Source organism: Phalaenopsis equestris, unplaced genomic scaffold (assembly GCF_001263595.1).
Source record: "Phalaenopsis equestris unplaced genomic scaffold, ASM126359v1 Scaffold000036, whole genome shotgun sequence".
Lineage (NCBI taxonomy): Eukaryota > Viridiplantae > Streptophyta > Magnoliopsida > Asparagales > Orchidaceae > Phalaenopsis > Phalaenopsis equestris.
In genome coordinates, this window is record NW_018164478.1 from 2051293 (window position 1) to 2069365 (window position 18073).

The 18073-nt window shown below is 34.9% G+C and overlaps 1 protein-coding gene across 1 annotated transcript in view; it reads right to left on the minus strand.

Moving 5' to 3' along the window:
- The window catches only part of LOC110018913 (peptidyl-prolyl cis-trans isomerase FKBP42), a 15790-nt gene extending 4209 nt beyond the window's left edge, over positions 1 to 11581 (minus strand). The window contains exons 1-7 of the mRNA XM_020716390.1: positions 11465 to 11581; positions 11269 to 11310; positions 1655 to 1837; positions 1265 to 1354; positions 669 to 853; positions 420 to 542; positions 167 to 319 (exon numbers count right to left, since the gene is read on the minus strand). Coding sequence (XP_020572049.1) covers positions 167 to 319; positions 420 to 542; positions 669 to 853; positions 1265 to 1354; positions 1655 to 1837; positions 11269 to 11310; positions 11465 to 11498 — 810 coding nt within the window. The 5' untranslated portion in view covers positions 11499 to 11581. The remainder of the gene's footprint in view (positions 1 to 166; positions 320 to 419; positions 543 to 668; positions 854 to 1264; positions 1355 to 1654; positions 1838 to 11268; positions 11311 to 11464) is intronic.
- Positions 11582 to 18073: the final 6492 nt, after the last annotated feature.

Here is an 18073-nt window from a genome sequence, read left to right on the forward strand (position 1 = left end):
GAGAGAGAGAGAGAGAGAGAGAGAGAGAGAGAGAGATAGAAAGATAGATCAAATCATTCTCTTTGGTTAAACTCCAGTAGCACTTCCGATTAACACAAATTTCTAATTTTAGAAAAATTAAAATTCATCGATGCAAATCCCATAAAAGTTCAACATTCATACGTACAATGCTACATTGGGCAATGGCTTCTTCATATCGTGTCAACTTGATCAAACAAGCAGCCATATTGAGATGGCATGGGTTTTTCACCGCCAAAGCCATGTCTCTGAATTTTCCAAACAACTGGAACATGAAGTCATCCCCCATATATGCTATAGCCTAACAGCAAGAGAAACTCTATTCATTTCTTGTGAAGAAGTTATAATAGAAACCAATGAAAAAGAAAATAATACGAAACTGGACAATTCGAGGTCTTTACCATTTCATACTGTTGCATTGCCTCTTCCAACTTTTCTTCCTTGAATAAAGCATTACCATCCATCCTTCTCCTATCGGCTGCTCCAATCCGTTCTTCAACTGTCATATCACTTCTAGCTTTCCCCTAATTATCAAAGTCAATTAAAATTATCATTAGATATTTCAAACCCAAGTTCGTCAAAATGCACATGACCATGCAAATAGCAGGACAGATCAGCATGCAACTCTCAGACGAAAAATAGAGACGTACTTCTTCAACTTCATCAAAGCCAATAAGCTCAACTTCATACAGCAGATCAGCTGATGGTGGCACATTTGGGAAAGAAAAGCTTCCCTCTTCCCCATAACCAAGTTCCCAGCCAACATGTAACAAAGCACGTTCTCCACTATTCATACTTGCAGCACCAATGCCTAATCCCACCATTTGCTTTTTCTCTGATATTAATCAACAAGAGTGAAGAATTTAAGCAATAACACCAATAGTTTTTTCAACAAAAAATGAAAAAAAGATGGACTGTTAAGGAATGGCACAATAGCATTTCTTACATTGCTGTGCTTGCATCTCTTAATGAGCTGTCATTCAAATCTCATTGCTTTGTCATGTTTGCCTTTAGCATGTTTTTTTGGGTAAAGAATATGAATTATAATCAATAAAAAAATTATGGTTATAAGCAATATAATTTTTTTTTCCTAGTTCACTCAAGCAAGCACCTCGCACAACCATCACTTAAAATGTACCCAAGACTTTTGAAATTATTGGGGTTAGAGAAGATGACAATGTCAGATTGCATGTCACATTAGAGTTTTTGAAGCAGCAAATGAATAAAAATGAAGATGCAGATATACCTTTTCCTATGATAAGTTCAACGGGCCGTTGCTCCTGCCATGTATCTTCAAACTTGTGCAAAGTTTTCTCCACCCATGCCCTATAGTGCACTGCCACATCACAAAACTCTACTCCAATGTAACAAGCAATATAAGACAACAGACTGCCGACTATTCTAATTTTTTCACGAATGTATTACGAGAGAAAAACTACAATGCTGTTAAATACAACTTTTTATGTTATGGCAAAACCAATTAAAACAAGCACCAGGGAGTAGAACGGAAATGGTATTCTATAAACAATACTTCTAAAATTTGTGTTTCTTGGTGATTCAGCATAACAAAAGACTTTCATATTAATTGCAAAAACATTACATGGAAATTATAAAGAGAAAATTATATAACGCTTACAGAAGCAAGTGGCAAATTTTGTGGGAGTTTGTCCATGACCCTCTTTTATGATTTGTTTAGTTACTTTCTCGTGAAGGACCTCCTTGTCAGAGTCAATCCTGGGTGGACCCGAGTTGTCTGGTGAGGGTTCAGCATGCGCAAATGCCGTACTTTCTACAGTAATGTCATCTTTTACATTGAATCCTACAAAAGGCAGAGAATTTCAATGAGTAGAGGCAGCATGCGCAATTGCCGTACTTTCTATAGTAATGTCTTCTTTTACATTAAATCCTACAAAAGGCAGGGAATTTCAATGAGTACAGGCAGTATGATCATCTCATGTAACACCACCCAAATATATTACCTAATGTAAAATATGACGTAATTCCTTTTTACAAGGACAAAAAAACAGTCATTTCATTTAAGACTTTACAAAGAAGCATAAAAATGAAATTCAACCAAAAAGCAAATTAAACTTGAGGCATTTCAAGCGATTAACTTCTAATTATGCTATTTCATTAAAAATTAAACATAAATTTGAATTAAATTAAACATTTGAACAAATATGCATAAACCTATTATATGGCTGAAAATATGAACATATCAGTCACTTGTTTACCTATAGTTGAGCTCTATTAGAGCTTGAATGCAGTTTAAGATTCGCTGAAAATAATTAAACAAGCTTTAAAAAGAATCTGAAACTTTATTCATGTTTGAGCTCAGCAAAGAACAATTCTATAAAAAATCTTGAGAATGACAATACTCAACTTGATTACAGTCCTAGCTGCATATTGGTACAGCGCCATTAAGAATATTATTACTGTTGGGATCATTAAAAGACCCGTTGATAAGATAAAACATGAATTTTTACAAAAATTCTGGATCTCAAAAATACCTCAAATGGTTAACCAACAATATTTCACAAGTTATTTAGAGAGCTAAATAGACCCAAAACTTTATAAATTTATAGCCCAAATTGCTGTTTGTTGTGGCAATTATGATGGCACTAAGAATGTTGAATTTAGCATACAAATGAGTCATGAGGCAACATGTCCAAACCAGATTAACCAGTTCATCAAGATCTCCTCCTTCTAGCAATCTTATTGGTCATATAGACCCACACTCGTCTTATAGACCAGTGGATTAGAAAACCCCCTAGGGTCAAAGTGTCTCATGACACTAACCAGTGCATCTTATAGACAACTGTGCAGGTCAGGCACTCTGATGCAGCCTCCTAAACGGGGAAAAAGTCGGGAGACTGCCGAAATTTATGATGATTTTGGATTTGCAAATGCTTTAAAAAAAATAAATTATTCGGAGTTTGAAATGATATAAAAATGAAAAATAAAAGAAAACATGAATTGTAAATTAAAGTTTCAAATCGGATTGTATTTGAAAGTGAACAAATAAGAATCCAAGTGTAATGCAAATAAATATTTACATGATCTATTTAAATACATAAATTGTGGTAAATTTTATTGGGACTAAGCTTAGGAGCTGACAAATTAACTCAAATATGAAACATCCTAAATTGGGGATAAGCTTGATTGGGCCTATGTCTATCGGTGAACTAACTGACTTAAATATGAAATACCATAAATTAAGGCTAAGCTTAATCAAGAGCTAAACTTAGGTACTCACAAATTGACTTATTACGAATGCATAAATCAGGGCTAAATTCAAACATATACATGTCATTTTAAATGTTAAACTTTGAGTTTGTATGCTCAATCACCACCGAATTCGTAATGTTTATTAGCGAATAGAAAATGATTCATTAAAAACCCAAAATAGAATTTTGTGTGCGATCCAAGCATGCATTTAAAATTCGAAATAATTTTTTAAATCTTGCATTTGTGTTTCAAGTATTGTCTTATTCGAGACCTCAAAAATGTGTGAATATTTAAAAATATGCATTGGCATCTCACGAATTCTTCAAATATTATATCCTCCCTTGGAGGAACATAAAATATTATGTGATTACTCATTCTAAATGCACTAAACCTCATGTTATAATACCTTTAATGACAAAATACATTATATGGGAATGTTGAAATGTGTGCAAAATCCCAAACTATAAATCCGCACGAGACACCTCGTTTATAGGGTAAAATTGTAAATCTCACCTAACAACTATGATCCTCTTCCTACAAAGAACCAAAGTTGACAAGTCTAATAAATTTCAATGATGTACAAATCACATATATAAAAATTTGCAAGCCCAAATCAATCATTCTAATTGCCCTCTTCATTAGGACTGGAGTTGATAGGATCAGTATTCTAAAGATAACAAAATTGATGAGTTTCAAATAAATTTCAAACGCAACTATTTTAAATATTCAAATCTATGATGATGACCGAGTTGATAGAAAATTTCAATTATAGGAGTTTAATTTTTTAAATCAATTTTTAAAAATAGCCAACAAAAATATACAAGTTTAAATTAATCATTTAAAAGACAAAATAAATTTTATCCGCCCTCCGTAACAACTTGTCAAGGGTACCAAACTTTTAATTAATTTCAACTTAAAAATAATGAATATCACATCGAGTATATCATTAAATATACTATCAAAAACGAAATGGCTCCACAAAAATTGCATTCATGCAATATGTCTATTTTGTACTTTGTTTGCATGGTTTAGCCCGAGTCCTCTGACTTAGTAGTAACCCCAAAGTAGTACTATTATATTATGGTCACAACCGCAACACCCATCTTCCTCAATGGCTTTTTATCCTTCGAGGTGTCAACCATATGTGTACAATTGATTAGCAAAGATCTTTCTGTTAGCTAAGATCGACTTAAATTTATCTTTTTAGACAAACATCCATCACAGATCTATCTTGGATGATGCAACTCATGATTGCTAGCAAGCATTTATCAATCAAGTTGGCTCGACTACCTCCTCTGACTAAATAAATCAAGGACCATGATTACACTAGACAATGGAATCAAGCGATCTTAATCAAGTTCATCAACGTTTCCCCACCATTCACTTTAAGCTCCAGATAATAAATTTTATAAATAAAACCCTAAGCTTGTTGTTATTATATATTGGATATTCAACGCTAATGACTAGCCTTAATCGAAAGTGATATTTTGTTATCAGAATGAGTAATTAACCATAAGAGCTTGCGCTTATGGAAAACCTTGAACCCCAAATCAAAAAGCCCTCACAAAAAGAGGTTAAAATCTTTGAGCACTGTCTCATTTACAATCAGTCAGCCTTCTGAAAATTTGACCTAAAACAACAAACAAAAATTCTCTCATCAACAAGTGTCCAAAGCATCAAAATTTTTTAAAACCACAAGATTGTTAACTTTTATTGTCAACTGCAGGAATAAAAAATAAAAGAAACTTCAAGACTAATAGGATATGAAACATCGAGTTGGATAGAAAAGTAACTCATGTAGATAAGTAAAGTAGGCAAGTCATTTGGGGCATGGATAAAATCCAATCAATCGAACCTTCAAAAAGAGGCAAGTTAAAAGCATGAAATTTTGTGCAATGTCTTGTCATATCAAATCATATATGTGGTCCTCTAATGAGTATAATTATATGAAAATTATTCATTAAGACGTGATAAGATTCCATGTTGATTGTTATAACAAAAAAAAAGCAACTAAAAACATGGCGATCTAACTTCTCTAAGAATGACTCATCACCATTTCAAGATGGGAGCCTTTTTAAGAAGAATGAGGTGTTGCGGAAAACTTTTCATGCAAGTTTCTCTTTAGGAGCTTTCCAAGAAACAACTTTCTTTTATCTCTGTATTATTACTATAATTCATCTTCTTCTAATTTGTTATCCTCCTCCTCTTCACCGTCATCTTCGTAGATATTAGCAATCAAGGGCGTTCTAACGAATTGTGCCCTGACAAGGAGATGCCCTTGACACAAACTTCATCCCCAACACCTTACTCCTTGTTTTACAACTCAACAATAGTTAGAAAACTCCTATCAAAGTATCATCTTCTAACGAATATTTGAACACATCTTTATATGTCTCTTAAACATCATATAACAATGTTATTCTCAATAGTATTTTGTATCTTTTCAATCCAATTCGCCCAGAGGATGATGCCACTACTCTCCATAGGCCATGGGCATGGATAATTTCTTCAAGGCATGCCAACTCGTATATAATCAATTTACCTCGAATTCATTTTTGGCTCTACAATCAATTACATTATTTTTGGAAAAAAGGTAAGTGAATAGTGACAAGATTTATCTGTTTTTTCCTTTAATAACTGAAAAGTTTTCATTTACTCAAGTCATAAAACTCGTTAATATTGTACTGCTATATTCTTCTTCATCATTACTAATAATGAGTTATTGACTCCGACAGCACAAAGTAATCCTATCCAGCCGATGGATGCAGCGCATATGAAATAAATTAATATGGCTCATCACCAACTTCATAGTTGAGGAGTGAGTGTTCTTAAACATCCTTAGAACCGCAAGATTATTTAGATGAGCAATCACATCAAAGAGAACCCCAGTGATCCCGGTCATAAACCAACCAAGCTTAGATCTAAATGATGGGTAGCACAAATTGAGCCATTACATAAAACAAAACATCCAAGTCGAATCACTCCTATGGAAACTTACAAAAACATTGTTGCAGCTTAAGTCTTTATACCCAAATCGTGGCATTAGAAAAATAGACTTCAATAAATTTGAGTGCTTTAGTTGTTAATCCATAACTACGCCTAGCATGATATAGCCAATACTTAATTGTTTCTCAATTGCACCCCTCTTCTACAGTTCTAACTAAAGTCGTGCCAAGGATATATGGATATCTCTTCTATCATAATGTACTTTGGAACAACCACGTCTACTTGTTTGACGTGCTGAGAACTTGACGCCATGCCACGAAGAGCCAGAAGCTACGACAAATGAGGTCGAAACTCCCCCAACCTCGGGAGATGACGCGGAGCTTTCCATGCATGGACTCAGGAACAGGAGTTTCCCGCACGATTGTTGGAAGCAAACCATCCAACTGAACCAGCTAGCATAGGGGACCGGTCTAAGTGACCCGCTCCATCCAGAGGGTCGAGCGGCATCAAGCGGCCCGTGCGGCCTTTACTTTCGCATCTCTTGCCCAGATTGAGTGGGATTGGGGGGAGACGACATTGTCGCCTAGCCCTTTTCTCCTCATTCCTTTCCTATTCTTTCCTTTCTTGTTCCTGCCGAGCTAGGGCTATATGTATGCTAGTTTGCTAAAAGTTTAGTAGTCTTTCTTGTTTTGATTTTAGATTTCCTGCGTGGAAGCCCTTCTTACTTTCGTAAGGTTGCATCTGAGGAGGTGGTGGTGCTCCGATTATATCTTACTCTAAGATGGTGATTGCATCTCCCATTTTATCTTCCCTACTTCTTCTCCTCCACTTTCCTTAGTTGTTGACCACCCCCACAGCTTCCCCCTGCACTGCCAACGCTCTTTCTACTGCAGCAACTTGTTGTCCACCCCTTTCGGACTCTCCCGACATCCCATCAACACCCATATAGCAGCTATCTAGTTGTCTCAGGTCTTCCCCATCGCTGCCCTTGTTGTTCAGCACCTTCCAGCACCAATCCGCCTGTCGCCGGCCGCCTTCATAGATGATATCCTAGCAATTCGGCGCCTTCTCCTCACTCCCACCACACTTGCCAACCATCCCGATCCACCCAACGTTGAAAACCTCCACCGCCCTTGGTATACAATTTTGAGGTATTTGTTCGTGTCATTTAATGTTTTGGTAATGTTGCTTTCAGTTTGTGTGTGTTATAACCCGATTTTCCTATTAATAGAAATTATTTTTATGATTTGGGTTGTCTCCTCCAGTATCACTCCCACTCCCTCAAACTTCAGAATAAACTGCATTCTAATTCATATACAACCATCATCGCCACAAAACTCAAAAATATTAGACCCTTGCCTCCGCTACTTTTTAAACAAGAAAAGTGAGTCGGGACAACCATTGAATCAAGTAATTAAAGATCTAGACATAACCTGATTTTCAATAATGCGAAGTTGATCACATTATCAAGCATCTTTGAGAGTGGTAGTTTCTTCCAAAATGGAAGCCCAAAAGTGAAGCCTTTTTTGGCATGACTAATAGCTAAGTGCCAATAACTTTAACATGAGTCCGCAACATTCTTATGATGGTCAAAGTTGAAAAAAGAAATTATAACCATCAAGTAATTAAAGGTCTAGACATAACTTGATTTTCAATAATGCGAAGTTGATCACATTATCAAGCATCTTTGAGAGTGGTAGTTTCTTCCAAAATTGAAGCCCTAAAGTGAAGCCTTTTTTGGCATGATTAATAGCTAAGTGCCAACAACTTTAACATGAGTTTGCAACATGCTTATGATGGTCAAAGTTGGAAAAATAAATTATAACCGAGAAACAAAGTGGTCACCAATAAAACTTTTTAAAGGGAAGTACTCTTGCCCTATGCATTGCAAATCATGTCAACTAACAAGCCTCCATAAAGCAATCTGAATGTAAAAAAAGACAATCAAGATATAGGTTAACAATTAACATGTTTCTCACATTTCGTAGAACGCAATGGAATCATGGACCTGTATTAAACCATGATAGATGATTTACGAGCTATTTGGCTTTACAATACTCATGATTCTAAGGGCAACTATAAGTTTAGCTATAATGCATCGGTTGTGCTTACTCCATTAATCTAAACTTCTAGAGCGATTAATAGAACCAGGTGGCCCAATGCATGATTTTATCAAAAAATCTCTTCGTTTGAATTTCCAAATATACAATTGGGCGCCTAATGGAAAGAAAATTATAAAAGATTGTCAAGAGGATGTTTAATCCAATCAAGAATAGGCAATTCAACGAAAATTGGAAATCAATCCATGAGCAATTGGGCAAAAAAAGGGGGAGAGGATGATAAAATATTGTCAAGAAGATAAGATTACAGTCGTTATCTCTCCAATCAAAAATAGGCAATTCAACCAAAATTTGAAGGGTTGCTAAATGTATGGCTATAATGCATTGGTTGTGTTTACTCCATTAATCTATGCATATCAAGTGATTAATAGCACCAAATGGCTCAATGCCCGATGTTAGAGAGAAAACCTCTTGATTTGAATTCCCAAAAGTGCAATTGGGCACCTAAATGGACGAAAATGATAAAATATAGGCAGGACAAAAAGATTACAAATGCTATGTATCATCCACTCAATAATAGAAGAATCAACAAAAATTGGATATAAACTCAAGGAAAAAAGTGAATCAACTACATATGTGGCTCGAGGTACAGCTAGACGTTTGTCTATAAAGCCTTGTTTGCCAATTAATATTATGTCAATGTGCAGTTGGCCTCCATCCTTATCCCACACTGCCATTACTTTTCTCCCCTATGGCCTTGACGATAGCTAAAATGTTGTATTCTAATATGTGTTGAAGACGGGTTATATTGCATCAACAACCCCACCATGTCTTTATGCCCAATACAACAAAATTTCAAGAAGAGTTTTCCATCATTGTAATCTCTCTCTTTATCAACCCCCATATCCTTAAGACCTTATGTGGTAGTACACTTAAAATATTGCAAATTTAGTTCATGATGGAAAGATCCAGTTAAAGATCCATCTCATACATGTACCTCCACAACTTTAAAATCATTGCAACGCAATTGTTGAGCAACATCTCATCTTTAAAAAAGTTGTGGTGACTATTTCTAACAAAACAACACAACACGGTAACGAAGTATCACGACACAACTAGATTCTTTCCCTCTCTTCATTCCATATTCTCCAATCTATTCATCAACCGAAACCCACCAAATGCCTTCCCTCTCTACATTCCCATTTTCTCTAATCTCTTCTCGCGATCTCTCTTTGAGGCAAACTCCCTCCTACAATCGCCTCTTATCAGCCTTTCCCTCCATTGCAACATCCCTATACCCAACCTCCTCGCTAGCAATTACCTCTTCTTCTATGTCGTTGTCATTGAAATTAATAAGAGGCATTCAAATGTTTTGAGCTCTAATGGCATTTTGTTGGTGAGTTTGTTACTTGAAATATCAAAATTCTTAAGCATGGTTAAGTATTTTAGTCAGGAAATGCAGAGAAGAGATTGTTGCACAATAGTTGATCAATATCGTAATTAACAATAAAACTCTAAATTATTAATACCTTTTTTTAATAAATTATAATCTACATAAATATCTTCATTGTATTATATTTTATTGTTATCATGCTTGACACTAATTTCTAGCCTTTTTTTAGGTTCCTAGGTAGGAAGCATATCCAATTAAATCCTAAACCTTGAAACAAAAAATCAAAATGGCTTAGCTCTAATTAGTCGAGTTTAATAGATTTCATGCCAAACATATTTAAAAATTTAATGCCCTCGGGATTTAGAAAATTTGGCCTTACAAGACCTAATAAATACTAATTTCATCCAAACACCTTAAAATTATGGATTTCATACCAAACATATTTAAAAATTTAATGTCCTCGGGATTTAGAAAATCTGGACTTACAGGACCTAATAAATACTAATTTCATCCAAACACCCATAAAATTATGGACAAGTAATTTTCAAAAAAAAAAAGGAAAGAATTAAATCATTAAGGAGCTCATAAAAATTTTACTTGTAAATTCTAATAATAATCACAACATGGATTAAAAAATATTCGTAGTGCACCACAATATGAGGCACCCAAGAATTATCTCAAAGCTCACACTTTAATGGTCATAGTGAGGCTTACGCTTTATTCTATTTATTTTTTAAAAAATATTTATTATGTTATATGTTTGCTAAATTTTTTGTATCTTGCTAGTATGAATTTTCTTTTCAATATTTTGACATTCCTTTATATGTTTTTACAGTATTTTTTATTTCTTCTTTTAGTTCTATCTTTTTATTGCTTTTAAAAGTTTTGTTTTTTTTTTATTATTTTTATTTGTATTTAGTTTTTTGTTGATTGCATGACTTAATGTCTAATATTTTTTTTAGTTTATTATAATGTTTGGTGTAATAAAAAAAATACAACTTCAAAATATGACAGCTCAAAAAGATTAACCAAACAAAGGTTTTGAAAACGAGATATTTGTTTAAAAGATAAATTTAATAACACAAGAGGGCATTAAAAGACTGAAGATCATTTAGGCAGCGGACACTTAAATGATGAAGCATGCCAACAGTGCCAAACACGATTTATGGTGTGTTTATGAACTATTTTTATTTTAATTTATCTTCCCAGCTAGAGGCTTTGCATCTAGTCTCATTAAAGCAAAAAAACTTTAGTTGCTTTTTAAAGCTTGACCAAAACAACACCAACAGAAAATATAAACTAACAAGTTTCATCTCACAGGCAAAAGATTATCAAAACATAACCAAAAACAAAATAAAATACATAAATCTTTCTGAAACGTTCGTGAAAGAGGAATCGTGATGGAAAGCACGACAAGCTAGTCGGTGTAAGTCAACCTCAACTTCTGAAAACTAGCAATAATAACCCTGAACCACCCCCCATCAAAAGCCTATAAAAAAACTCAAGAGATGAGAATAAATGCACGTCAAAACTTCCAATCAAGAGCTTATGCCATAAAAACAAAAAACCACAACAGAACATTCGGATCAGATAACACAAAAACAATAATTTTTCAAAGCTCACCTACACGCGATGGCTCCGCCGCAACGGTTGACATCTCCGTGGCTAAGAAAGAGGAAGCAAAAGTGTGTTAGGAAGGGGAAATAGCTAGGGTTTGGCCAAAAAGTACGCCAATCAAATAAAAAAATTTCATACAAAATCTTGAAAAAATTAAGGACGAAGAGTGAAAAGTTACAAAACCAGGATCTGCAGAACTTACATGGATTAGTGGTCTCCATCACCACTTCGGCCATCTTCAAACAGAAGAAATAGCGCTGGAACTTCGGAGCGACAAATGTTATTAAATGGCTGACTCGACTATTGGCTAAATGTCAAAAGTGCGGGTGTAAACAAGTAGAATAAGAGTCTTGGTCCGCTTGTTTATATTTTGAGCTAAAAAAATGTGTTAGTGTTCGGCTCGTTTGTTTAAAGAGCTGAACACAAGCTGTTCACGAACAACGAGTCATTTTAACAATCCTAATCATGTAGGCATAAAACAATAAGTATTTGAGCAAGATTTAAAAATTATTATTTATATTAAAATATCATTTGAATCTAATTTATAATTTTTATTATATTTTTTAATCAATATTTTAATTGTTTATAAATCTTTGTAGCGTGTTAGTCAATTAGATTTTTTTAAAATACTACTTTATATATATATATATATATAAACTTGATGAGTAGTATTTCGAGCCAAAACGAGCCGAACACGAACGAACACATCTTAGTTTGTGTTTGGCTCGTTAACTTATCGAACGAAATTAATGAGCCGGACACGAGTTGTTCGCGAACAACGAGCCGTTTTGACAGCCCTAGCCCTCACAGCCAGTTTAATAAAAGGGAAACGTTCCTCGGGAAATGTTATATCCACCGTTTATCGACCTATAATGAACGGTATCGATCATTATCTACATTTTGCAGTGTCAGATTTCTGTCTGAGGATGCTTCTATTCACACTACTTGAATCTCTGTCGTCATACAGATTTATATTATTAAAAAGTTTGTAGAAGGTTTTACATAATATTGTATTTAATATGAAAACTTGATAGATTTTATAAAACATGATTTAAATCACATTAAATTTGTTATTATTAATTTATATAAAATAAAATAGCAACTTTATTTATATATTCATTTTATATGATTTGGACAATAACTTGTTTTATAAAATTGTAAATATTTATCTCATATCTATAAATATATAATAATATTGTGCTATATAGATAACTAAATTATTTTTATTTATATTAATATTACAAAAAAAAAAACATAATAAGTCTAATAATATAATTATTTATAAAATATTTAAGGGGGAGCTTAAACGGTTTTAATAATATATTGGAAACATTGTAGCCTCGAAGATGGGAACTTGAAATTTCATTGATATTATAGTGATAAGGGTATGTTTGGGGCAACTTGAATGTAGATTGCGAATATCTATGTTTTGAGACTGTGACTTCTGCATGCAACCGGTCTTTCTACTTGCATTTTTACCTATTTTCCATGCATCATTCTCTCTCTCTCTCCATGTTTTGATTCCTCTTGTTCGTTCAGTTGTTTGTCTCGTCCAAACATATCGAAAGCTAAACTTCTCATCTTGTTATTCTCCTCATTTTTGTTGAGAATCTGAAGTTAGGGTTGAGCTCTTCCCTCTCCTCCACCTATTCTGATATGCGGTTTTGATGCTATAGCTTTTATGGATGAGTTAGTTTATGTTTGGTCTTGTAGTTCTTTGGTTTAGCGGTGACAAATTGGTGTTAAAATGCCTGTTGTGTTTTGGTTTTGTGATGAGAAATGGTATAATTTTGGTTTTTTGTTCTTTGGTTTTGTTGTTCCATTCTTTGTTTTTTTCTCGGTTTGTTGTTCTTTTCAGTTTGTTGTATGCCTTCTGTTTATCGGTCTTATGATGGTGGTTGTTGATTATTGGGGTTATGCAGAAGATTGTTTTGGTTTGTGCATTTGAGTTATCCATTAAACTATGTTGTTATTAATTGGTTTGATGTTCGTTTGGTTTGTTGACTGTCACGTGTTGTTTGAGGTTACGATGATGGCTTGTTGAGGACTTGTGCTATTCTGATCTTCGATTAGGTTAAGTATTGTATGCATTAAGTGAACATGTTTTAGACTATTAAGAGATATTTATCATGGGTTGTATTGTCTTGGTTTTCTAAGCTTGATCGTGATACTAATAATTTGTCAATGTATTGGAGGAGTTGAGGGTCATTATATTTTTTTGGTAATTGCTTTTATATGGCAATTATGTTACGAAATAAAACATGTGTTGATCAAAATCAAATTAGGGTGGCTCAAGTTGAATTTGATCTCTCGAGGGATTATTGGATATTCTAAAGACATTATTTGATGAGTTGGGTTTTTCACTCAGACGCATAGAGTAATGGTACATGAAAAGCGAGTGATTTCCTTTCCAATCTAATATACCATACAAATAAAAGAAATCACTCGCTTTTCATGTACCATACAATCAAAGTCACTACATTTTGAACATTTCACAAAGAGATCTGAGATTGGAGTTGGAATCCATTTTTTATTGTATGGGGTGAGGGGGTTATGATGAGTCAAATCATGTACTTCTAAAATATCATCTTTTGAGTAATGAATTTTCTATAATAGTTTTTTAACTGAGATTTCATACTACCACAACCGAAACAAACGCGCCCTTAGTGTTTTATCACATGTTTAAACTTTTTTTTGTGACATTGCTATGGCTAATATTAAACAATGAAATAGAGATGGATTTGGAGCTAATAGAAGTATTTTATTGTTTCAATGTCAAATTTTGGTTTATGTTCATCAAAGTTAGTCAATATCATTCTTTTAATCGATAATTTGTGTTTAAATGTAGTCACGTTTAAATTCTAAAGTCGGTATATGATTTAAAATATTTAATTATCAAATACGTTAAAATAATTATTTTAATACAAATTTGTTGTAGTTATAGTTGATTTGATTATTCACATTTTTATTCTACTTACCTTTTTATGCATGAGTTTATATGTTTTGATGATTTGAATAAACGGTCGGATGGTTATAATCAATTTTTTTATTCTTGTCTATAATTAACATTTAGTAATCCCATTACAAGTGAAAAAGCCACTACATATTTTAAAAAATTAATTAAACAAATGATAAATTTACCTTAACACAAGTTGCCAGTGTATTCTTTTTTAGATTTTATCTTATATATTATTCATCCTAACACAAAAAGCGTAATCGTAAAAAGATGATCTAAATTACTAGTAAGTTGTAAAAGCAATGAGTACTCTTAATTCTAAACTATAACAACACAACAAGAAAAAATAATATACATGCTAGTTAAACATAAAGTAAATCAAAGCAAAAGTATTTAATGATTTTTACTTTCTACTGTAAACATTCAAGTTGGTTTCAAATATCAATTGTCTTATTATATTATTAACATATCTATATCATTTTAATATATATATGTATGTGTGTGTGGTGTGTGTGTGTGTAATATATATATATATATATAACCTTTATAGGAGCATCACCTTCACGAATTGGCGCTTCCAAACTCATAAAAAATAGCATGGCACGACTCACCTCCGCCTCTTTCTTACGAGCAATTCATCTCTCGCACATGTTTTATGCTCATCGTTGATTCCATTTCTTCGCTTGAAAACAACATTGTCTCCCCTGCACACCACAAATCATTTAATCAAACGGCTCAAAAGCCTTGATCGTTTTCTCTTCCTCTTAATTCGGTCATTGCTTGTTTCCCAGTGTGTCAAAGTTGTTCTGGTTTGAAACGGGGTTTTGTTTCTCCTCGTAAAGGTGAAAATCCCTCACCTCCCCGACTCATGATTCTTGGGTTATACATAAAGGGTATAATCTTCCCCTCCTAATAAATTATTGTCCTCAAAATTTGCATCTCTATTTTTAGTTTCAAATTAGTGTAGGTAATATATGAATTGTTCATAAAATTTTATTAAGAATGATATATCACATTAAGATGAAAAGTGGATATAATAAAATAAATATCTCATACAAGATAACTAACTAAGTTCCATCATCAGCTGAAACGAGATAACATAACAAGGATAATTTCAAATATGAACAGAAGAAACATAATTAAAATAATTCAATCCCTCTTAAACAGAAACATATTAGAATGACATTCATATCTTGTGCCAGAAAATATGATACTCATCAGGTCATCTTAGCATCAACATCGACAACATTAGGTTCTTCTTGCTCTCTACGAGTAAGGGCATAAACTCAAGGTTGAATATGTTGTCGTGGTTGAGCTTGAGGGGGAGTTGAAGTTGTTGACTCTATCATTATTTGCCTACATTCAGTATTCTATGAAGGAGCTACACTTGATTTATTTTCTTCCAATATTTTATGGCAAAGTGAAGGGTCTACTTTCGTTCATTTCTCTTTGTATTTTTAAAGGAGATGTCAGCTTGTTCGATCACCCATGTGGGGTTGATGTGTATACTGAGATTTTTTGGCACGGTTGTGCCGCCTATGTGATGGATAGTTGCTTTCCCTAGAGAAAGCCCTAGGTTAAGAATCTCATGCCTTGGTCATTCATATTCAGAGTCGAGTGATTCCTCCTTGTGAGCCTTAGGCCTTGATCCCACGGGTTGGAATCCCAATTTCCTACGATTTTGACGCACTCAACCATCCTTAGAGGGGTTGGTTGAGTTCTATCATGAAGAATGAGAAAATCTTTGTAGCTAGCCCATTATATGAGATCGCAGGCATTCGTAGGACGAAAAAAAACATTGTAGTCAGTCTGCCCTACGACAGTAGAGGACTTCCTTACGAGAAATTAGAGGGGGAAGCTTCACATTGTCATGCCAAAACAAGAGGTAGCTATGCCACAAATCTAAATGTTGAACCCTGGGTATCCCAGGTAAGATCATTAGCACAAGCGTGGCTTGGTATCAAGCATGATCATATGCTTTGAATCACCGTTTAAATGTGTGAGCATTGCATGGTGCATTTCGCATTTGCACGTTGAACCCTATGGGTTGGTTGAGTTATATATCGGGTCGATCATCAACACTTTTTGCCTCGATTGGTCATCCAGGGCAGATCAACATCGCTTATGCCTCGACCGGCTGCCCTGACCTGTCAACATCACTTTTTGCTTCGATCGGTTGTTCCAAGCCGATCGACATCTCTTCTGCCTCGATTGGCCTCCCTGGTCCGTTGGCATCATTTGCGCCTTGAACGACCTCCCCGACCCGTCGACGTCACTTTTTTCCTTGATTGACTGTCCTAAGTTGATCAACATCACTTCTGCCTTGACCGACAACTACAACCTGGTTCACTTTGCTTCAACTGGCCATCCCAGCCTGGTCGATCGACCACTTCCATCTGATCGATCGCTCCAACATGGTTAACCAATCACTTTGGTCCGAACAGCTCCCTCGGCACGGTCGCCCGCTCACTTACATGAGTGCATGTTTTTCATGTGCATGTGTTTGCTTGCTTTCTTGCATGGTGCACTATACCATGTATGTGCTGCCTTTTGCAGTGTGTCTAACCACTATTGCGGTAAAGTGTAATTTTCTCTAGTGGCGTTCTATGCCCCAAGCGATTGAGCATAACACCTCTTGTGTTATATGTATTGTGTGTTATCTTGCATGCTTATTATCATTAGCTTATGTTGCACTTTGATTGTCCCGTCATACACTCATTTCACTTCTATAATTCTTCTCTATGAGAATCATCACTGTCAGGCCCCTACCTCCTCAGCTCGTTGATCTTTCGAGTCACTATCTTCACGACACACTCATTCGTTGGGCCTCTGCCTCCTTTTGGGTCACTGACTCCACGACACACCCATTTTTCGGGTTCTTGCCTCCTTAGCATGCCAACTCTTTCAGGTTACTACCTCCATGACACACCCTTTCATCTGACCTCACTAACACCACGATACACCCATCTATCGAGCCTCTGCCTCTACGACATGCCCTTTCTTTTGAGTCACTATCTCTACAACACACCCACCTTCCCGAGTCACTGTCTTCACGACATACTCATCACTTCTGTCATATGACTGTCTGCATTTGCATTTGTATGGATGCATGGATAACGAGTCAGACTCGATAAGTGAGTGACCCCGTGTCAGCCGCAACGCCTTAATGAATATTGCTTGTCGAGTTGATCCCCGTGAGCAATGCAAATTAATTCATTCATCGGGACTGACATAAGTAGAATGTGTTAAGAATCCAATTGTTACAACGCGTGTCATATGTGATACAGACTAGCACCGTAGATCTGTTATTTTAAAAGCATAAAATGAATATCTTCACTATTATTTGTATTATACGCCCACTTTTAAAACTCTATAAGTTAGGTCATATGTGAGGTCGCTTGTTTTAAAATGTCACCCACTCCTTTGTGACGTGTTGTAGATCCATTTGATCTTTAGGATGAGGCCAGTGTGGAGACCTGTTGACCTCACTTTTGGTTGAGGTCTAGAAAACTTCTTTAGTAGCCTAGGTCTAGCCATAGGACTTTCCTATTGACTAGTCATAGAAAATTAGAAGAGGTACCCCACCATTAGAAATTCAAAACTCTTCTTTTTACTCAACTTGAAATTCCACATATTGATCTTAACCTCTAGCATTTAGTAGATAAGATCATTATAAGAGAATTCAAGAAGAGTCCCTATAGGATTACTTGGCTATAAGATTGACCCTGGGTGTTGACTTAAAACTAGGGTACACCATATCTTCACAATACATTAATCCATGGTTCATTTAGAACGGATATCTATCCAATTCTATGTGAAATGCCTAACTTGGTCTTTCGCCCCGAGGCACCTCCA